This window comes from Lepisma saccharinum, chromosome 30 (assembly GCF_977018435.1).
Source record: "Lepisma saccharinum chromosome 30, izLepSacc3.1, whole genome shotgun sequence".
Classification (NCBI taxonomy): Eukaryota; Metazoa; Arthropoda; class Insecta; order Zygentoma; family Lepismatidae; genus Lepisma; species Lepisma saccharinum.
Genome location: NC_139258.1, coordinates 15,735,058 through 15,758,936, shown reverse-complemented (window position 1 = coordinate 15,758,936; position 23,879 = coordinate 15,735,058). Strand labels below are relative to the sequence as shown.

General features: G+C 38.2%; 2 protein-coding genes across 3 annotated transcripts in view; one reads left to right on the top strand and one right to left on the bottom strand.

The window, feature by feature from the left end:
* The window catches only part of Mcm3 (minichromosome maintenance 3), a 59,875-nt gene extending 46,764 nt beyond the window's left edge, over nt 1-13,111 (bottom strand). For both annotated transcript variants that reach the window (XM_083115637.1, XM_083115638.1), the window contains exons 1-3: nt 12,915-13,111; nt 8,283-8,395; nt 4,302-4,510 (exon numbers count right to left, since the gene is read on the bottom strand). In XM_083115637.1, coding sequence (XP_082971763.1) covers nt 4,302-4,510; nt 8,283-8,395; nt 12,915-12,986 — 394 coding nt within the window. In that variant the 5' untranslated portion in view covers nt 12,987-13,111. The remainder of the gene's footprint in view (nt 1-4,301; nt 4,511-8,282; nt 8,396-12,914) is intronic.
* A 269-nt stretch (nt 13,112-13,380) lies between these two features.
* The window catches only part of LOC145981977 (androgen-induced gene 1 protein-like), a 33,094-nt gene continuing 22,595 nt past the window's right edge, over nt 13,381-23,879 (top strand). The window contains exons 1-4 of the mRNA XM_083115491.1: nt 13,381-13,624; nt 15,176-15,310; nt 15,669-15,886; nt 22,003-22,154. Coding sequence (XP_082971617.1) covers nt 13,466-13,624; nt 15,176-15,310; nt 15,669-15,886; nt 22,003-22,154 — 664 coding nt within the window. The 5' untranslated portion in view covers nt 13,381-13,465. The remainder of the gene's footprint in view (nt 13,625-15,175; nt 15,311-15,668; nt 15,887-22,002; nt 22,155-23,879) is intronic.

Genomic DNA, 23,879 nt, shown 5'->3' with positions numbered 1-23,879 from the left:
GTTGGAACCACAAGGAAGAGGTTTCTGGTGGCAGTTACAAACGGCAGAGTTCAAGAAAGAAATTTTGAAAATGTGAGTAAAAATGTGTTTTTTTTTCCTTTTTTTGCATGAAATTTCTTAATTGAACAGTCAAAATCGGTCCTATATATATTTTTTATTTTTTTTTATATATTTCATAGTTATTCACTTCAATATTTAAATCTTATTTCATGAGCAAACAAAAATAATTTCAAATTTCGATGTATTATTATAAAGGGAATTAAATTTTTATTAAAAACAAAATATGAAAATTCAGGGAAAACAATAGGTGATACAGCATTTTTAATTATTATAAATAATCACCTATTTTCGTTCAAAGGAGCAAAAAAAGTTTGAATTTGTTCATCAGTGTGATTGGAGTGTGTGTTCTGAAGCGTCACAACGAAAAACTGTTTTTTTATGCTTGTAATAACCATAGACTACAAGAGAAATAATGTTACAACATATTGCTTTCTTGGAGCCACGAACATGGAATGTTAACTGTTAAATCCAGGAACATAAAATCAGGGTTTTACTGTATAAGTGTATACCTTTCAGTTTTCTGTTGAAGGGCATGTATCAAAGAATATATAGCAAAGAAATTTTGAAGTACATTGCTACTAATACTGATGTTCATTTCATAATGCCTGTGACAGCCCAGATATACAGGGTGTACCAGAAGTCATAGCGCAATCTGAAACGGTGGAAAGCACACGATACTTGCCTATTATGCCTTCCATCCTGTGTAGGAGCATGCTTAAGCAAAGAAACCTTACAGTGCACAAGGAGACAAGCATACTATGTGTACAAACAATGAAGTCAGTGGTGGATCGTGACCATACATTTGCAATTATCTTGCAAACGGTTCGTTTGCGACTCCATGTTTACCAAGACTTTTTCGTTTCTACTAACACGTACTTGTTACCATTTCCGTTTGCACTATCACTTCTGATCCACCCTGTATAAAACACTTAGCAAGACCAGTCATTATTTAACGTGCATCAAAAAAGATGAAAAGAAAAATATTAAACAAGAATGAACCATGAACGAATTGTGGAAAATAGTACATGGATATATTTTACTGCACTTATCTGTCACTTTTCACAAATTGCAAAGATTAGGATGAATGATGATATGATGAAAAAATGCTCACAAAGAACACCCATGCCCAGGCTGGGATTCGAACCTGGGACCTCATGCATCGTAGCATGCTGTGTTAAGTCTGCCACAGAGGTCGGCAATAGTACACTGAGACTACATCATAGTTGGCTAAGTTCAACACAAGAAAAGAACATATTGTAGTTACTTTATCACACAGTAAAGAAATCCACTAGTATCACATCTGTTCTGTGTAGCTTTACATGCACAAGTTCAGTCTCTGTGCTGATGTTTTCTCTAATCAACAGATTCCAATGCTTTACGTATTGCACACGAAAAACACAAATAATGGAGGAGATATTTTATCCTAAAGTATGACCCACGTAAATGAAAACCTGATCTCCGAGTACTTTCGCAGCTTTTTATTAGTAAAAACCATTTGTGTGCACATGAAAATAGTGAAGGAATGTCGGAAATTGCTGACAGCTCCAAACCTGACACACAAAACATAACGTAACAAAATTATAGCTGATATTGTGGAATGTTGTGTTGGGTGCTATATTCACTTGCATGAAGCCTTCAGGCTGTTCTGCTTCACGGTACGGTAACATCCGAATGTCACGAGCCGGAAATAAAATGCATTGTCATCACAAAAATGCCAGCCAGCTACCAAGTGACGAGAGGTTGCAAAGGTAGTGTGAAGAGAGCGGGCAAGGCAAGTGGTTGGCCTCAGTGGTGCAACTTGTGAAGTGCATCCGTGCAAAGGTTGGGCAGTGCCCAAAGTACACATCGTCAACGGACCACACGGCGCCGACGCGACCAAGCTGACAGACCAGATCAGGTACAGTGATGACACTAGTAATTTAAATATCAGTGTTTAGTAGTTCAAACCCGGCTCGGACGTCTTTACTGCCTTACCTGTTCAGCCTGTGTATAATAAATAGGTGAAGGACAAAGGAGCCTTAATTATTCCCCTTCTCACATTAAAAGCCCTCTCGGTGGAAAGCTGTTAGGCTGGCGAAGGACCTAACGTAACACTAAGGTAAGAGATGTACTTCACAACACATTTCATAAGCCAAAAGCAACTGAAAATGTTCATACACAATTTTTAATAAAACATGAAATATTTTTGACTCTAAGGGTACCTTTAAAACTACCCGGTAGAGGCACATAGTAGTTTGAATCCCACTGAAGACCCGATTACCCCATCTGTGCATGAAGTTGATTTAAGCATTTAAACACATTTATTTGACAATGTTTTAGGAGAACAAAACCTTCACTAAAATAATTAATTTCAACATGTAAAAAAAGTAAAGTGCTCCCCCGTGCTTTGCACCATGCCATAAAGGCATGCGCATGCACTCCGGTACAGCAAGGCCAGCAGTGGTGGCACACAGCATAAATGTTACAAATTAATTGGTTTCTCATTATTTCTTCCAGGTTGCCTCAACAGAATATGAACCTGCAAGCCTCCAAGGTTCGTCCTTTTCCGATATTGGGCCATCAACAGCCTCTCGCGGCATGTTGACCCTGACGTAGTATCACCCTGGCAATGCCACCAGAAGCCCGAAAAATACCCCGGCGACCTTGAGGGATCCAATGTGAGGAAATGTTGTGTGGAGACAAAATTTGTGTTCCAACCCATAAGGGCTGGAAGAAAGCCGAGATTGCGATCGCATCAGTCTGTTGATGACCTCAGTGTTGCGAACTTCACGATAAAGTGTCCAAGTGTACTGTATACTGTCAGCAATGTAGCATAGCCACCAACCTAGTTAAAATTTATATTCATAAATAAACTACAAAGTTTCAAAACACGGGAGAAACACAAAAATATGATAGCTGACATATGGATGACATATTCTATGTGAAGATAAAAGTTTCTGAGGATTCGGTCTATTAAGACAGCTACATGTTCATGGACACATCCACTAAATAGAGGTGTTAAAACTCGGTGGCCGCGGTCACGCTTTTTCAACCACTTTGTGAAGTGAAAAGTTACGGTATTTCAGGTGGGTGAATTTCTATTTGTTTGCTTCAAAAACTTTAGTGTTCGCATTGTTTGCTATTTACTACGGAAAGAACTACATGGTGCCAAAGTGGATTTGTGAATATTGCAATGTGTGAAAATCTTGAAAATTGTTTCAATCATCCGTGATCGCCTGTTGCAGTAAATACGTTTGACAACAGACCAACTGAAATTTGAAAAAAAATGAACAACTGCGCCAGGACATTCATCTCTCCCTTAGAGACATTATGGAAACAGTACCAGGTAGAGTGCTCATTTTTTCATTATAACGTACCATGTAGAAGCAATGAATTCTTTGTTTTCTTAATTTTTGGGGATCTGCTTCCCCAACGGAAAATGCCTCACACTTTCTTGATCTCGGCCGAGCTGGGGGTGATGTGATCAGCACCATGCTCCCTGGCCACCTTTATCCCCCCCCCCCCCGAGTTTCCTCCAGGTACCCAGTTTATAAAACACTGGGTGGGCACCGGAGCCACTTGGAACAGGTGGAAAAAATCCCTATTCTCCGGCCAGGGATCGAACCCGGATTTTTTCAACCTGTTCAAGCAGCTCCGGTGTCCACCCAGCATTGTATAAAGTGGGTACTAGGAGGAAACTCTGGGGGGTAAATTTGAATATGACACAAAAAATATACTGAAATGCTATTTTATATACAGCTTTTGAATTCAAATTAGGTTGTTTTTGACTGACAACTTGATATTCTATTGAGTGTGTCCCTCTATTTATTGTCACGCTTGCAAGTTGAAGTATGAACTCTTCATATCCTGAGGAAACACACACTTTACCTGCTGGAGGCTTTGCAGGCATTTTATGGGTCATTGTTTTCTTATCTTTACACGCCATTCAAAGGTTATAAAAAAAATGCAGGATTGCTGAGTACATTTCAACAATTGTTGACTGAATATTATAATTTCTCTTATTCGTTAAGTAATAGCAGCTTAAAATCAATAATGTGAATAACTTTAATACCTATTATATTCCTGTTCCTGCCTATCTGGACAATGTTTAGTGCCTAGAACTACAGGCTCTAGCCGTAATGTGTGAGGTCATCATCATGGAGATCTCATGCTAAGCCTTAGCAATGGTAGTGGCAGATTCACGAATCTAGATGTTTAATTTTGTATATTCTAATCAAGGTGTAATGTAAAAATTTACTCACATTTTGTGATGATTCCTTCCACGCACACCAAATTGCCCAGGTAGCGAGATGTAAGTGTCCGTGGCGTTACATGCTTATTTCCAAAGCTCCCCTCAAAGGCCACGAAGAATTCTTCAGTTTTTTTGGCAAATGTAGGGTCCACACTGCCAATGTACTCCTTCAAAGCCCTCTGAAAGGCCAGCTGCTCTTCAAATGCATTGTTCAGCAGGCTACAAAGAAACAAGAGAAACAAATTTGTGATGAATGCAGAAAATGTGGTTTTAGTATTACTTACATAAAGTTTGGTGTTTCCACGTTGTGAATTTGGATGTTTTCCAATCGGAAAATATTCTAAATCGTAATGAGGTAACACCATACTTAAAGTATGCACGAGAAACAAACTTTGGAATGTTTCTACGAGTGACAATAAACTTTTATTTATTTATTCATGGAGACCTTAACATCTTGAATTTGTGGTAGCACCAAAAATTTGGTCTCTTATGTGATTTTCAGTAACTCACAAACTTTACCACACATATGGCAAAATTAAAAAATTTGCACCTGATTATTCGGAATCTGAGAAACATGGTAATATGTAAATACATCATGCAAAGTTATTTTGAATTTCTCTGTAGAATACACAGGGTTCTTAAAGGTACTTGAAAATACCTTCATTGAGTGATAAAAAATCGGTACCCTTGACATCTGTACCCCCAAGGGAATGTGACATATTTTGCATGGTCTATGAAAATTGTTGTTGTTTATGAACATTTTCAGTTGATTTTAGTTCTCGGAAATGTGTCATTGTGAAGTAAAGTATGTCTGTTACCTCAGCGTGCTACTTTACGGTGAAGCATCAGAGCCCGAAAGCTTTGCACAAGTGAATATAGCACCCAAAACAACATTCCACTACAGCAGCTATAATTAATTTTACATAGGTTAGGATTGCAAGGTTTGGTAATGATAGTTATTTTCAACATGTTCTTTCACTATTTTAGTGTACATGCCAGGCCCATAGCCAGCGGGGGGGGGGGGGGGGGGGGCTGAGCCCCCTGGAACTGCCTTAAGGCCCCCGTCTGGCATTGTCATCAGCCCCTGTTGACATCAGGTAAAACTATTTTGTATAATATGTTTGCAGTGAAGAGTGAAAATGTAGACAGCTCACAACTTTAAGGATAAATCCACAGAACAACTTACATTCGCTCATCTTGTTTATCAGCTGAAGTATTTAGAAGATTATCTAGAGTTCTTTCACGTGGGAGCTTCTTTATCTGTACCTTCACTGCCCCGGTTGCAGCCTCCATTTAGACAGAAATCTGTGACTTGGACGTCATTATGCACATTCTCTCTGCATCTGCGTCAAAGGTCAACAGCTCCAAAATTTTGGAAACAAAGGGGAGTTTCATGGCTTCAGCCGGAGGTGGAATGTACTATAGGCACTATGACTGAATATTGTGCATTTTTTTGTGTGATATAAATATCTGTAACATCTAAAGCAGTATGGAGTGTGTAAGGGATGATTTCAGTACCAGTCAATTAACACTTAGAGAGATATTTTAAAAGATGTAGAACAATGTAGTATTTGTTATATTTATAAATTTTATGTAACATAATGACCCCTCCCCCACATACTTTACCTTAATTTAATACTGTATTTTTTTTAAAAAAAATGGAATTAGTTTACAAAGCCCCCCCCCTGAGATCAATTCTAGATACGGGCCTGGTACATGCAAACAGTTTTTACTAACAAAATGAAGAGAAAGTACTCCGAAATTGCAGGTTTTTACTCACGTGGGCAATTCTTTGGGATTAAATATCTCAGTTACTTGTGCTTTCCTAATGCTGGAACCACTTTTGGTATGAATGTAGAATATAGAGAATGCCAATTCCTTTTCTACTTCTTATACTCACTAAATATGCAGTCCTGGTAATGTATCTAGAGTTAAGATTTGGGGGTCACGTTCTTCATTACCGTAATCATTCTCCATACATAAACATAACAACCATGTTTGATGATATGAACAAGTGACGTTCGCCATTCGTTGCGCTGTCTACAGCGTTGCCACACTGTTCCTTCGTTACTTGCAGAGCATTAGTTGAGAAGAGCATGTGGAATGCAGACTTTGATTAGAGGTAGGTTTGGCAACGGTGTTCGAGCATTCTAGAAAAATGGCATCTTGCGCAGTGAGGAAGCTAGTGCTACAAAACTTATATGTTGTTACATTATGTGCCCATTGGGAAAAGATTTAAATGATATCCCCATGAAACTTTTTCCGGTAAGTTTAGGGTAAGAGGGGTCTCGAATTTTGTTAATATTTGGTCTATTAACTACTTTTGGCCTTCTGATCAGTACATTAGTAGCTGCACGAACCATGCACTGGTAGCCCCACGAACCATTCCCGGTAAGGTTAGGTTAGGAACGCTTAGTTAAAATTTTGTTCGTAAAACAATGCGATATAGTTGTAAAAAAATAAAAAAAAAACTATTTTCACGATTTCCAGACGTGACCCCCGCATTTTAACAACAGATTCGTGATTAGAAGGCCAAATTTAGTTAGAAACCAAATATTAACGAAATTGGAGATATTCTCTATAGTCTACATTCGCTCCCCACTTTTATATTACGTAAAACATTGAAATCTGTTGATTATAAAAAAAAATCGACGTTATTCTCGAGGGGGTACAGTGGGTCAATGAGTTCAAACAATCCTTGTATACAAGTTCACATCCCTTCTTTTTTTACATATTTCAGTTGACTTTTCATTGGGGAGGAGAGAAAGTATGACCAATGCCTTAGTCCCATTGCCTCTGTTTTCCTAACTTTTTACAACGGGGTCTGTAAATTATTATTTTCAATTGTCCTCAAGATGCATCCCATTTGGTTACACGGGAGGTCTGATTTACATACAAAGTTATCAAATTTCTGGGAAAATAACATGAACAGTTGGAAAAGTAACATCAATTTTTGCAAAAAAAAATAAAAAAATATATTTTTTTTCCACTTCCAACCATGCCCAACAGGCTGTGGTTCTGTGAATCAGATATCACATGTGTACATGTTGATACATACAATCATTTCAAATCCAAGCGGTACTTGTTTACTATCCTTCGGATATATTTATTTTTACAGAAGAAACTACTTACCGTAATAAGTTCCTGTAGCATTGTCAAACACCGGGAAGGTGTTTTGTGTGATGTGGGAATGTTTCAGCTGAAATTCATGTTGTTTGTTGAAAATTAATTCTCCGACGGAGAATAGATAGCCCCACGAACCATTGGTGCGTGGATAGGTTAGTTCTGTTAGGTTAGGAAACATAGTTAAAATTTGGTGTCGTGTTAGTATCAGGATCTAGAAATTGGAAATAATTGCGAACCATTGGCGCTAGCCCCACGGACCATTGGCACGTGGTTAGGTTAGTTCTGTTAGGTTAGGAAACACAGTTAAAATTTGGTGTCGTGTTAGTATCAGGATCTAAAAATTGGAAATAATTGCAAACCATTAGTGCTAGCCCCACGAACCATTGGCATGTGGTTAGGTTAGTTCGTCTCAGGCAAGCGAAAAGGCCTATCAGAAAGACTTACTGGTAATGTGAAAAATTGCAATTAATTTCATCAAAACAACGTTGATACACCTTCAGAAATGTTCTGCGAAGCAGATACTTAAGTACGAATGTCAAAAATTAAAGAAACTAAGTAGATATAGGTGTCCGAAGGATAGTAAACAATTACCCCTTTTTTTACTCCAACAAATAAGACTTAGCAACATATGTAAACTGCAATGACGACTTTTTCAGAGTTTCAAATTTACATTCACAATCATTTCCAGTAATCTGCAAGGCTTCCTAATTCTCCTATGAAACTTGTGTTAATTAACCATCTCAAACCATTACCACTAAAACCTCAATAAATCTACTAACAAAGAACAAATAAAAATATGTCACAGCTTTCGTGATCAGGATACACTAATGCTTCTATGTATAAACTAACATATTTGCACAATTACCTGTTAACTCTTGGACGATTTTTTCTACGTAAATCATTAATATCAACCAGGAGCCTCTTTGAATTTTCAGCCACCATATCTTTGACCTTCTGGGAGTAGATTCCATCGTCTTCCTAATAGAAGAAAATAGTAAAACCTATTATGGTTGATATTTATCTAGAATCTATTAACAGAAATGGCAATCACATTTTTTTACTGAAAAATATCAACACATCATTAAAATATGACCTATTTAGAAAATGTTGTAATCCAGAATAATCTACTCAATATAAAAATGTTTTAAAACTTGCTCTGAATGTGACTCCCAGTATATACATGATTATTGCTGATAGTGATTTGTTATCCCAGTGGACAAGCGAGTTGAATGATTATGTCTTGAGATCAAAGGTCTCCTAACTGAAATTACTTTCATACAGAAAACAAGAAACATAGATGAATATTCGTTTGCAGGGGTATACAAATACAGGGCACCCAGTTTCCATGCCACATGAAAATTTTCAAATTCAGTTTGAAAAAAAAATACTTCAAGTTAGTTACCTTGTTTTCAATAAAGACTAGTTTTTCTCTTTTATGCTTGTGTGTTTTCTGTGCATTATTAAATTATAATAAAAACATGCCAACATGAATTTTCGAACTGTTGCAAGCTGAATTTTAAAATCTGCAGCGATATGGTCAAACTTTCAGTGAAAATGCAGACTCGGTCAGGACTTTAACCCAGGTCTCTGACATACATGCAATATCTCTACCAACTTTGTCCAGAAACCCGGTTTGAGTCCGGATCGAACCTGCATTTTTTGTTAAAATTTCTATATAGTACATATTCTGTGGCAAATCTTAACAAAAAAAATGGGTTGAAAATATTTTCTGCTTATTTCCTGGTCACAAGTACGCAAAGAACGGCCTTTTGTAGTAAAAATGTCGAATAGTGCCTAAAATATAGGAATGTCTGCTTTGGAAAGAGTGGATCAACCATAAAATCTCACCAGACAAACTTTGAAGCTTGTCCAATTGTATATCACCTATCATCTCTTCATGGTAGAAATAATTAAACAGAGTGACTATTTTCACTCGGTGGTGAAGCTAAATTTTGAGCTCTTTTCACCAGATTTTAAACTGCATGTGCATGCTACATGAATGTGTATATTCTTTAGTTATTGACGTGTATGAAGCTCACATCGGTGTGAATTTATTTTCGTGCAGGAGACAAGTCCTTCTTTTCTGTTTGCCATGTAGTTGGAAAAATACCGCACAACGTTCTCATATGGACTGGTGCTGCTAATATGTCATATGAGTAGGGAGCGGAAGTTGATGGCCTATAGAATGTCCTAACAAATGGGAAATAATGATGCAAAAGCAAAAAGTGACCATTAAATTTGTTAGTTTCAGGTTAAAAATTGAAATGAAAAGGAAATTAAACAAAATGCAATCTCCTTATCTGATCTTAGATTTGAGTTTGCCCCAGACGGACACCTGGTGGTTTCACCCGACACAACAAAGATTGTCACCAGTTCAGCATTTCTTTTGCTCGAGATATATATCGGCCTATGTTCACCTTGGTGAAAAGACTCAAGAATATTACCAAAATAAAAGAAGTGACAAAATATGATGAAACAATACACAGAATATTGCGAAAAATGATGGGAAAATGCTGAAAATCGGGGAAAATGACCTAAAACCTGAAAATTGGCAAAAAAAAATGCAAAAAAATGCACTCTAAAATTAGCTTGGTAACAGTTCGATATATCGGAGACACATTTAAAATGGATATTTAGTTTTGCATGGTTCGTACTTACCAATTGTGTATTGTGGAACATAGTTCAAGGTGAAATTATGCTTTTTACACAAAAACAAACAATTTCTCACATACAGAGTGATTTTTTTTATTCCTTTCTTCGCTTCCGGAACACACAATATGGCGGACACATCTTGACTCACGTTGTGGGTATGCAGTTTTTCAACTTTCTTCACCAAAAAATACCTACTATCGTGTTCATCAACGGTGGAAATTATACATTATGCATGGGTAGCTGACGGATAGCCCCACGAACCATTCACGGATAGCCCCACGAACCATTCACGGATAGCCCCACGAACCATTCACGGATAGCCACACGAACCATTCATAGATAGCTCTACGAACCATTCACAGATAGCCCCACGAACAATTCACGGATACCTCCATGAACCATTATGCACGGTACCTGACGGATAGTCCCACGAACCATTTCCATAAGGTTAGGTTAGTTTGGTTGGGTTAGACAAGCATAGTAAAAAAAAAAAAAAAAAAGAGTTTGAAACACTGACAGTGGCTTACGTCATCGAACATGCGGAGCACGCCGTTCACGTACGGGAAGCATGGCAATTGTGAGTCGGATATTTCTCTTGAAAAATATATGATTTGCCGGTCAAATAGATTCCACGATGAAAGAAAATGGTAATTGTCTGTTATATCGGAGACACATTTCTATCTAATATTTTCAGTTTTAAATGGTTCGTACTTACCAATTGTGTATTGCGGAACATAGTTGAAGGTGCCATTATGCTTTTTACACGAAAATAACTTCGATTTTTCACATTACGAGTAATTCTTTTGGGTGCTTTCTTCAGTTGCGGAACATATAATATTTCGCGCACAGCTGAGGATCATCACGCGTCATGCTTGTGTTTTGTCGATTTGGAGTGGGCATGCAGTGTTGCAACCTTCTTAACCAAAAAATACCTACTTTCGTGTTCATTATGTCATCACAAACCATTGACGGATAGCTCCAAAAACCATTCCCGATAGCCCCAAAAACCATTGACGGATAGCCCCGAAAACCATTCACGGTAGCCCCCAAAACCATTCACGATAGCCCCAAAAACCATTTCCGGCAAGGTTAGGTTAGGTTGGGTTAGGTAAGCATAGTTAAAAAAATAAAAATAAAAAAATTCTGGTAAAAGAAGGCACGTTTGGAAACACTTCTTCCTCTCGCGAGACCGCGTGACTTTCGACACTCGCGCCATCTGCAGGTTCATAATGGAAACAACGGCATAATGTTGTCGCTTCGCACAAAAGGCTACTTTATTACATCAAAAGTGCTTATTTTCTGTTGTGCAGCATTCCATAGTGACAAAATACCTCCACGAAGTTTGATAAATGCAACAGAAACTCATTTCCGTAAGTAGTTTCTCCTGTAAATTTGAAGAAAAGTGTCTCCGATATAACAGACATTTACCAAGAAAATACCTCCATGAACATTGGAAAGCTTGGAGAAACATTTCCGTAAGTAGTTTCTTCTGTAAAAATGAAGAAATGTGTCTCCGATATAACGAACTGTTACCATTACCTTTTTTGGGTTCTAGACGAAGTGTAATATTGTGTATAGGTACTACTTTACTATACCTGAGACACCTGGGAATCATTTCTTTCGCACTTTTTTACATTGCTAACGTACTATTCTGCATTCCTGAACACTTATTTAGGTGAAATAATTTAATTTGTTAGGAAAGTAATGTATATTTCTTACATTTACGAGTACTTACTGTTCTTGTTTATTTCCACACACAACATGGCGATAGCTTACCGTTGATCGTTCCTTGAGCCACAAAACCATTGATGTTAGCCCAAAAATTCACGATAGCCCCACAAACCATCACGGGGACGAGGTATGCCTACTAGGTTAGGTTAGGCCTGTTAGGTTTGGTTCCATTAGCACTCCTTTCATTCAATTTAGCATATACGGACAATACGAGAGCGTATTGTGCTCTCATGCAGGAAGCAAATGGCGGCAGCAGCAATAGCGCGTCGGAAATAGATTTTCGTACAAAACCACATGCATTCGCATTAAAATGAATCAAAATTACATTCCCGAACATCAACAACGCTACAGAAAATGATTTGCGTAAGTACTTTCTCCTGTAAATTTGAAGAAATCTGTCTCAGGTATAGTAAAGTGTTACCTTGTGTATATTTAATGGGCATCATGTCAGAGATGTCAGAAAAAAAAATGACATTTCATCAACTTCCGCTCCCTATGAGTATGAAGGGATATTAGGTTCCTAAATGCTTTTGTTGTTTGGTTAGGCAGGTCGGGTTTAGGGCTATTAGCATTAAAATTACTTCAGTAAATAATTCGCAACAACTGATCATGCAATTTCTGGTTTCAGCACTTTCTGCTATTCTCACTACCTGGTGACAATATTAGTCACACCCATTTTAATTTAAAATAACTTCTTAGTAAGTTCAGCAACACTGCCAATGAATATATAAGATAAAATACAATATTATGGTATGATTCAGGTAATTATTTTGCTTGTTAAAATAGACACATACTCTGTTCTCAGCAGCTGGTGAAAATAGCACCACATGCTATTTTCACCACCTAGTGAAAAATAGTCTAGGCCATAATTAAGTTATAAATGAAAATTAATAAAGAATCAAGTATCATCAGTTTACGAACCATGAAACAAACTACCTGCAATGTGCACACAAGTTTCAATTTCGGTGAAAAATAAGGTTTTTGAACTTGTACCTATTAATACACATTTTCCAACCATAAAGGTTGCTCGAAATTACTGATAACTCTATTTCGAGCATCTGCACAAAGAAACTTCCAAGTGGAAGAATGGTCTGTTAACCAACAAACAACTTACCTCATCATCCAAGAAGTCCAAATATTCTCTTTGGATATCTCTCAAACGATGGTCTACCTCCGGGGCTGCCATCTTATGTATGAATTATTTCTAGATACAGTTGAAACTAATTCTTTCTATCACTTATTTTAATAACGTGAAAGTTTTCACGGACAATTCTTCAGGTCTTTCCTTAACAAGTAGCCGGAAAACGCGGGAAAAGCAGTTGCCACGATTGGCTACTGTTGAATCGATACAATTATCGATACCTCGATCCAAGTCCGATATGAGACCACATTGCTCAAGGAGAAGCTATTTTCAATTTTTGCAATAAATAAATTTGGATTGTACTCTTTATGGAGCAATAAACATAATGTATATTTGTATAACATCGAATCTCCAAAATTCTGGTTCTTCCGTTTAAGTTAATGAGTACGACCTGGTAATAGTGTCGTTGCCATGGTGATTGGTTCCAATATGACGCTGAACTTGATCGCGCGTTCGCAGGAAGAAAAGTTTTGTGCACGCACCTGTTGAACATTTTGTCATTACGTTATATAGTTAAGAGAAAAATGTTAGATTTTTTAATATTCTTATACCACTTAATAATATGTGGCGCATTCATATTTGCTCTCTTTTTTCGATGTTTTATTATGCGAGTTCCCACTGAATTACAACACCTTCTTGCCAATGGAATTAAATGTCTGTCTTATCTTACACTGTGGAATCTGGTTAGTTTCATTTCAAATAATATTGTGATCTTTTTATTTGTTGTAATAGTGAGGAAGACGAAAATCCCATTGTAATCATATACACGCAAATTTCCCAATATTTAATTCTTTGATTGATTTGGTGTTTTAAGTCCACTTTATGCACAGTTAGGCTAATCGGGACTGGACCTAGAGTTTAAAGTGGGATCCGAACCACTATGTGCTTCCACTGGGTATCGAACCCGAGACCCTTGATTACAAGGCGACGATGCCACCACTGTGCCATCCCAATATTTAAATAGCAGCTTTTAGGAACTGATAGACCAATCTGTTTAGATCTGTAGTTAGGTGAGATTTGAGTGGAATGTGTGCCCACCACTAATGATTACAAGGTGTGGTCATTAACTGCTCTATGGGAGAGGTGGGTTTTTGTTTTACTTTTTATTTTATTTATTTGGGGGGGGAATAGGGATATAAAGTTCTAGGCCTCCGCTGGAGGAAAATTGCTTGGAAAAGGGGACACGAAATAAAAAAAAATGAGGCATATAAAATGTAGTAAATATATTTTAAAAATAGAACTAACAGTCTGACATAAATGTTGTGACTGATATTGAACTGAAATTCCATGCATCTTATCAGGTGCCAGGTAGCTTTGGACTCTGTAAGACTCTCTCTAAATTATGATACTTCATAAGCAATAGGGACAAATTCATCACTTCAGTTTGCTGGGCAGAATGGTATTGGATTGAACTACTGTATTTGCCGGCATATAAGATGTACCCCCTTTTCTGAGGAAAAAAACTTTATCGCTGAATTCTTAATTAATTTACAGTATTTCTAACGTAAAGTAACATGGAGGTCTACTTGCAACAAATAACTTACCTGATCTGACTAGAAAAAAATACATTTTTATCACCGCAAGGAATCAAGAAAGAAAGAAATAGTGTAAATCAGAACAGAGAAAATTTCCAGAAATAAAGGTTATCAAAAACTGACTATCGGCGTTTTACAGACCTATTTCTAAAGGAAAAAAGTGCATCTTATATGTCGGCAAATACAGTACTAATTATGATAGTAATTTACAGGACATAGTTATTAATAGTAATATTTCCTAAGATATTTTAGTACTGATTTATTACTTTATTAGAAATGCAGTTTTCCTACCAAAACCAGCAACAACTCAGAACTAGGACATTTTATTCTGGAAAATCATAAATATCCACATCGCTTTAAAGCTGTTTTAAGATATGTAATTTGTTTGTAAGAACAACATATCCTCTTCCCTGATACTTACAAAAACAGTGATTAAGTCTCATCTATAGTTATCTTTATTGGCGGACTCTGTCCCTGTCTAGGAGCTGGGTGGTCAGCTGGCACTGAATATTTTTTTCAACATAGTGTGGAATTAAAGATAAAGTGTCATACATGCTAGTATAAGGCAGAAAAGACATACATATGTGATATGTGAAGGTGTGGCTGGAAGTTTTGTAGTTGTCACAACCCCTCTTTTGAATAAAGTGTTCGCCATTGTTATCTTTATTACAAAATAACATACAAATTGCATTCTTTCAGATTGTTCAAATCAGTTATTATCTTGCATGCATAATAGAGGATTGTGGAAAACTTCAAGGGATATCCATTAATCTTACACACGTAACTGAAGTGAAAGATTTTATTTTTGCATCCTTGGCTTTTCCAATGTCTATGGTGAGTAATATTTAATCCACATGATTATTTCTTTTATATAAGTTAGAAAATTATTTTTCATAAATTCAGTTCTCAAATCTGAAACTCCCCTACCTTTGAACTAAATTTTATATTTCTAGAGCATCCAGAATCAACCATTATTTACTGTCTTAGTTGAGAAGCTACATTTACATAAATCTACTTATATTTATTAATAATTCTATATATAAAGTATGTACAACATTTTAATTTTGTTTGCAGTTTGAAGCAGAGGAGAAATTTGTAATATTTAGAAATTTTGAAATCCATCATTTAAAAGAAGAAATATTGCTTTTTTGTAGTAAAAATATTTACTTTGTTTCTGTATCTTTCTTTGTAGATTGTATGTTTCACATTCTGGGGCTTCTATAACTATGACCGTGAAATTATACACCCTCGATCTTTTGATGGGATTTACCCAGTGTGGCTCAATCACATATGCCACACAGCAATTTTTCTATGCATGGTTGGAGAATTGATAACTTCACATCACACCTATCCAAAGAGAGGAGCAGGAATATTTGGAACATTAGCATTTATTTTGATTTATCATATATGGTAAGAATACATTTTCATGTGGTATCTACTAAAGTAAATTATCTTCCCTTTCCTTTGTAATTGTACATTTGATGTTGGTTTTTCCTCTTTAACAACTATTCAGTATTTATATTAAAATACCTTCCAGATAGTTGTGCATATGTCTCATCAGTAGTGCATGGGAAACGTTGATAGTAGTTTTCCTTCATTCCATTTTTGTTTGTTTTAAGTCCACTGTATGCACAGGTAGGCTAACCTGGATCCTTTGAATTCAAGGCGATGATCTTACCAGTTTGTGAGCCTCCCCGATGGTGCAGTGGTAGCGTCGTTGCCTTTTAATCAAGGGGTCCCGGGTTCGATATCTGGTGGAGGCACATAGTGGTTCGGATCCCACTTTAAATTGTAGGTCCAGTCCGGATTAGCCTTACAGTGCATAAAGTGGACTTAATAAACCAAATCAATCAATCAATCTTACCAGTATGCCATCGGGGAGACTTTCATCCCATTTGGACCATTCCTTAAACACACACACACACATACATATTATCTACATACATAAAATAGGGTAAAATATATAGAAGATAATAGTCATAGACCCCTAACATGATTCCTAAACATGACATTGTAGTGCATTGTATGTTCCTTCCATTCTTTTATTTGTATAAAATTTTCACAAAATTCGTCATAATCCTTCACCATTTTCAGTCTCTGGTTTCGTTGACATAGAAGTCTGTCCATATCCTTATGATCTTTCACCACTTCTCTCTTTTCACTGTGTTCTAATCCTGTCCTCTCCTCCTTTAGTCTCCACTCCCTGCTCTTTCGACCTATATCATTGCTTGGCTTTCCCTTTTACTTTTTATCAACTTTGTTGTGGATGTTGCCTCTGGCCTCCTCCTATTCATATGTCCAAACCACCTGAATTATCCCTGATCTGTTCTTCACCACTCTGTCAAATCTCCTCATTTCCTGCGTTTTTCTTTCCTTGTCCAAGTCTGTTCCACACATAATTTTCGATACCTACCAGTGCTTGAAGTTGGGGGAAACATGGGGGGATGATATCTCCCCAGCAGGCATGTCGCCTGATAATGTGCATGAGCACATGAACACTCATGTATATGACTTAAATTACGTACATATTAAATGCACACAAACATAGACCTACATATATTTATTTGAAGAAATACTATGTTTGATGTACGAGTATATACACAATTTACTCTGATACGACTTCTTTCACGTCTGATAACTTCTCTAGATAGTTGGTAACACTGACCCCCACAGTGTTCCATGGAGGGCGTTGAACGCAATTGCTGTGCGTGTTGCATAGAGCTGACAGCTAAGGGGCTGTTTGCCACTATATCCCAAAGATGTTCACTTCGCTGAGCGAACACTGATGCAAGCATCAATACTTCTTACATTCGGCACCAGAGTGCAGGATATACAAGGCATGTCTAGGGGGACTCGAAAGTGTCTGTGCTACATAGTTGCAAACTTTAGCGAGAATTCGCTAAACCTGGCAGATTTTAAGGGGGAGAGGGACAATTTCCCCATGGTCCTTCTTGTATTACTTCAAATATAGCATGAATTTTGGGGAAAATTGTTGAAAATAAGTTGAACTGTTATTCTCACTTTTTCAATTGAATATGAAGTTACAAGGGAGAGGAGTAAATCTGCATTCAGTACAAAAACATTATTATGAACACTCGTATGCGAACCGCACTGCTCCCCAGTTAACAAAATTTGCATAAAGGATTCCCCCAGGTGGGTTAATTCGTGTTAGCATTTCCCCCATGCTTCTTTGACTCCATGTTGAATCATTGGGATCCACCAACTATCTCCAAACTCGACCAAGCATTCTCCCCCTAAGAATTTCCACTTCGAGCAAGGGCGCCTGCAGAGGGGGAACCCTTGCCCTCCCTGAGATATCTAGAAAAGTGTCACATAATTCTATAATGATGAAATTATAGCATAAAAACATGTATAAGGGGGTCCATGAAGAATAGCAGGTTAAGTGCCTATTCAAATTATCTTAGTGGTGGGGATGCTTTGTGATAATTTTCTTAACCGGGGCAAAGCATCACTCTACATTTTCCCACTTTGAGCACGGGGACCCCGGGGTGGGTCCGCAGGGTTGTGGATAGCAGAACGGTCTGTAGATATGCAGACTTGGGGCAATGATGGCAAGACTAGAGTCCCCCCCGAACCAAGGTGGCCAGGTCATCAGAGCGTGGGAGTGTGGTTCATGGCAGCACTACACTCATCAAATACCACAATGCTTGATAACGACCTGGTGTCATGGCGAACAAGCACCGCCAGTAAATAAGTGCTGCCCCCGCTGCCTTGCAGATAGGGATTAGCCCAAAGGCTAAGGGAAGGAAAACTCTGACAGAAAACCATGGGTAGAGAGCGCTCTGTAAGGAGTGGTGTAAACCCAACACAAATCCCGATCCTCCAGCTTGGGGGTTGAGGCATTGGGCTGACAACCCAATCCTTGGGAAAAATTGCCTATTGTCCAGAAACCCAACCCAACAATGAGCCTTGGATAAGCTATGAAACTAGACGACGAACACAGCTACGAGTTAAGGCAAATGATCTGAGGATGGCAACATGGAATGTGCAAACAATGCTACAGGCTGGCAAATTGTCAGAAATTGTTGATGAATTCACAAAGTATAAATTGCATGTTATGGCACTGAAAGAAATAAGATGGCCTGGGAGTGGTCAGATAGACAAGAAAAGCTGCACAGTTTTGTTCAGTGGTGCGGAAACTAGAGGGCACAGGGGTACAGGCTTTATAATATGTAAAGAAGTTAGCCGAGCGGGTTAAGGCGTTCACTCGTCTTGAGATCGTTCGCTGCGGGACACGTAGGTTCGAATCCGGCTCTGGTCGGAATTTATTCGGCCTACGTATAGGGCCGGTGGCAACCCACAATCGTGAGGAAATTGGGAAGCTCCGAGTGAGGGAGCGTAACCCGGTCAAGAAGACCTACAACAATGGCTGGGGGTTCGTCGGGCTGATCACCCATCACCCCAATACTGGTCTAAGATCTCCACGCTATAACAGGTGACGGAGGAACAGTGTGGGAGGGAGACCAGCAGTCGGTAGGTAAGCCAAGGCTCTCAAGGGCTGTCGCGCTGTGGGTTATTAAAAAAGTTAGGAAATTATTGATGGAATGTACACCAGTAAATGATCGACTGTGTAAAATCAGACTTAAATGCAAGTTTTACAACATCTCCATCATTTCTGCTTATGCACCTACAGAGGATGCAGAAGAGCTGGACAAGGAAACATTCTATGATGAGTTAGACTCATTAAATGAAAGCACAAATAGACATGATATGCTACTTGTCATGGGTGACTTTAATGCAAAAATTGACAGACAAGCAGACGTTAAATAGGTGGAAGGGAAGAACTCTTTGCATTTAGTCACCAGTCAGAATGGCTGGATATTAGTACAGAACTGTATACAAAATAAGATGCTTGTAAGAAGTACCCATTTCCCCAGAAAGGATATCCACAAAGGCACCTGGAAAGCTCCTTGCAGAACATATACGAATCAGATAGACCATTGTCCAATGTAGGTAAAATTAAAGGAAAACAGAGGTTTGGATAGGATGTAGAAAAGTTACAGAAGGACAGCTATAAGATAACTTTTCAGAAAGACATACATCAGCAGCTACGTGATGGGAATGATACTAACAACATTGAGAAAATATGGAATGATATCAAGAAAATTCTATCTGAAACATCGGAAGAGATACTACGACAAAGGAAGAGATCTGATAGAAAAGATTGGTATGATTATGAGTGCAGCGCAATAGTACAGAAGAAAAACGAATTGTGGAAAAAGCTGCTGCAAAGGGAAACAAGATCATCTATGGATGCATACAAAAATGCTAGGAAAGAAGCCACTAAATTATGTAGGAAGAAAATGAAACAATGGATGGAGGAAAGAGTAAGGAAAATTGAGGAACATCAGACAGAGGGTAATACGAGACAAATGTACAAGCCTGTTAGAAATCTTAGTACTGGATATCAACCAAGGTTACACATATGTAAAGATAAAGATGGGAAGCTACTTATGGATCAAAGTAAGTGCCTGGAAAGATGGGCAGAATTTTTTCCGGAGCTCTATAAATTTAACTTCACAGATATTGTGGATGAAGCTCCAAGTCACAGAATGTGAGTTAGAAAGACCATCGGTCGATGATGTGAAATGTGCAATATTGAAATTAAATAATAATAAAGCACCTGGAGAAGACTTGCTCCCTGCAGAGGTATTTAAGAGCAGCGGAGAAGCACTCTGGAAGAAAGTCCACTAGTTAGTTTGCATGATATGGGACCAAGAGAAAATACCCAGTAGCTGGAGATATGGAGTTATCTTTCCAGTCCATAAAAAAGGTGATAAAATGAATTGTGGTAACTACAGAGGAATAACCTTGCTAAATATTGGATACAAAATATTCTCCAATATTCTGTACATGAGAGCATCTAAAATAGCAGAAGAAATGCTAGGGGAATATCAGTGTGGATTCCATTCAAATAGATCTACTATAGATCACATCTTCACCATAAACCAAATTATGGAAAAGTTCTATGAGCATAATATAGATCTGCACCTTCTATTTATAAACTACCAGCGAGCATTTGATAGCTTGCACAGAGCAGGGATTACTAAGGTATTATAGAAAGTAGGATTCCCTGATAAATTAATAAGACTGATTAAAATTACTTTAGAAAATACAAAGCTGGAGTCATGGTGCAGCGTGAAGTCTCACCAACTATTATAATAGAAATAGGGTGAGACAAGGGGATGCACTGTCCACTTCAATTTTTTTTTATTGTGCTACGTGATATTATCGGTCCACTGCAAAAACGAGGGAGCATATTCTACAAAACAACTCAGATACTCGCTTATGCTGATGATATTGTGATAATATCATGGACCCTTGCAGATCATAATGGCACTTTCTTAAAGATAGATAGCAAATCCAGAGAAACTGGACTATTAATTAATGAAACCAAAACGAGATACATGCGAATGTCCAGATCGCCAACCAGACGAAATCCCATGGATCTGAATGTAGGCACATACTGTTTTGAAGGAGTTTCCATTTTTATCTACCTTGGAGCCCTTCTACATTCAAGTCCAAGAGCCTCTCCAAGAACACAAAATTAAGACTATATAGGACACTCATCAGACCGGTGATTGATTGAGTTGGTGTTTTAAGTCCACTTTATGCATAGTAAAGCTAATTGGGACTGGGCCTACAGTTTAAAGTGGATCCGAACAACTATGTGCCTCCACCGGGAATCAAACCCGGATCAGACCGGTGATAGCTTATGGTGCAGAATCCTGGAAACTTGCATCCAAAGCAGAAAGCAAGGTAATGTGCTTTGAAAGAAAAATCTTACGAAAGATTTTTGGCTCAATTAAACATGAAGATGGATCCTATAGAATTAGGAATAGCATGGAGCTAGAAGAGTTGATCCAACATGAACATGTGGGGAGATACATCAAATCACAACGTTTGACATGGGCAGGACAACTGATGAGAATGGTGGAAGACAGGTTACCACACTTGGTATTAAACCAGAAACTATGGGGAACAAGACCAAGGGAAAAATGGATTGATGCGGTTGAGAATGATTTGAAAAGGATGAATGTACTTAATTGGAATAATGTAGCTGAAGACAGAATGATGTAGAGGAAGATTGTTTGGGATGCCAGAGCCCACCAAGGGCTGTAGTGCAACAAAAGAAGAGCACTGGCACACACTCTATGTTTTATATTGCAGCCATGCTTTATTCTTAGTACTTTCTGGCCCTATTTCCTATTGTTATCTGAATTGAATCGAACCCAGGACCCCTGATTACAAGACAACAACATCAGGGAGGACCAAATATTAATATTAATAAGGCATTTTATAAAAGGCTACACTAGTACCACCTGCACCACTTCTTACTCTTGAACCATAAACTAGTGCTGTGCTTTAATGCTTTTACTTATTGTTTGTTGTCATTTGCAAATTAAGACTTCTTTGATTTTGAAAAACTTTCAAATTTAATGCTAATTGTATTATCGGCATGCAAATAATTTAAATATAACACCTTATTGTATGTGTTATTCTAGGTCATTTCTGTACTATTTTGTAACTGGGCAGTGGCTATACGAATTTTCTGCATTAATGAGTTGGCCTCAACGGTTCCTTTTCATTTTATTACAATCAGCTGTGATGGTTTTCATTTACTTGGGTGCAGAGTCTCTAAATAGTTTAATCTGGGGTAAGTAAGTATTTGATAGTTTCAATTTCAATCCTAGGTTGAATTATGGTCAACGGTACCAAACATAGTAAAAGAAAGACACTCTTGACACTCCTCAGCAGAGGAAATGTAACTTTTCAGATTTTTTTTAATGTCTGGTGACCCCATTTTTCAGAATTGCGCAATATCTGTACTTTAGTTTGCAGTACAATGGCCCAAGTAAAAACCATATGTTGGCCCAACATAAAAACTACACTTTGGGCCAACATTGGAACCATGGCAAAAATTACCGTATGTTTTTGGATTTGGCCAGTAGATAGTAAATATGCCTTTCACCGCAACTCTGATTTCTTGACCAAACGACTACAAAAACCTGAAAAACTCACTTTCTCTCCCCGTTCCGCGCCTCATTTATTGCGCTGACGATGTTTCACGGCGCAGAAAAGCAGTGATGAGTGAATTTCACTCTCTCATCCTCTCATCCTCTCATTCTCTCATTCTCTTATTCTCTCATCTTTTGAAGGATGAGTGCACCTTATCGTAATTTTCCAAGTCCGGGACCAAATGTTTATATATCGTGACCTTCGTAAACCTCTCTCTCGAGGAGAGAACGATGTGGCACATACACACACGCGCGCGTATGCCTCTCATTATTTTCACTCTCTCATCCTCTCATCCTCTCATCTTTTGAAGGATGAGTGCACCTTATCGTAATTTTCCAAGTCCGGGACCAAATGTTTATATATCGTGACCTTCGTAAACCTCTCTCTCGAGGAGAGAACGATGTGGCACACACACACACGCGCGCGCGCGTATACCTCTCATCCTCTCATCCTCTCATCCTCTCATCCTCTCATCTTTTGAAGGATGAGTGCACCTTATCGTAATTTTTCAAGTCCGGGACCAAATGTTTATATATCGTGACCTTTGTAAACCTCTCTCTCGAGGAGGGAACGATGTGGCACATACACGCGCGCGCGCGTATGGCTCTCATTATTTTCACTCTCTCATCCTCTCATCCTCTCATTTTCTTATTCTCTCATTCTCTCATTCTCTCATTCTCTCATCCTCTCATCTTTTGAAGGATGAGTGCACCTTATCGTAATTTTCCAAGTCCGGGACCAAATGTTTATATATCGTGACCTTTGTAAACCTCTCTCTCGGGGAGGGAACGATGTGCCACACACGCGCGCGCGCGCGTATGCCTCTCATTATTTTCTGTATTGTGACGCAAGCAAACAAATAATAATAATTGTTTTTTTTTTTAGGATCCCTGGCCCCTATAACCTCGCCAGGGTGCGTGGTAGCGGCGAAAATCATCACGAGTTTAGATTTGTACTGCGAATATTGTTAAAAATTCAATCAACGTTGTTCATTCTCGATGCTAGAATCTTACATAGATTATTCTCTAAAAAAAAACGAAAATCGATAATCTTATGCCAAGCCCCCAAGGCATTCAGGCAATTTCTAATGTTCGCGTGGATAGCGACGCTCGGTAGAATTTTTCCCGTCCCTGTGGAGAAATTGTGTTTCGTCGCTCAATGTAACATTTTCATCACAGACCAAACTATTTTTCGAACCAACCCAGAAGCCTTCGCGCAAATTCGAAATTGCCTGATTGCCCTCACTCGAGAGTGGTTTGGAAAAATTGAAATCAATTTTTGATTAGTTGAGAGGAGCATCAACTCAAACGTTAGCTGCCATCCCGGAGCTTGCACAGCGAGAAATAATCGTTTCGTCCGAGGT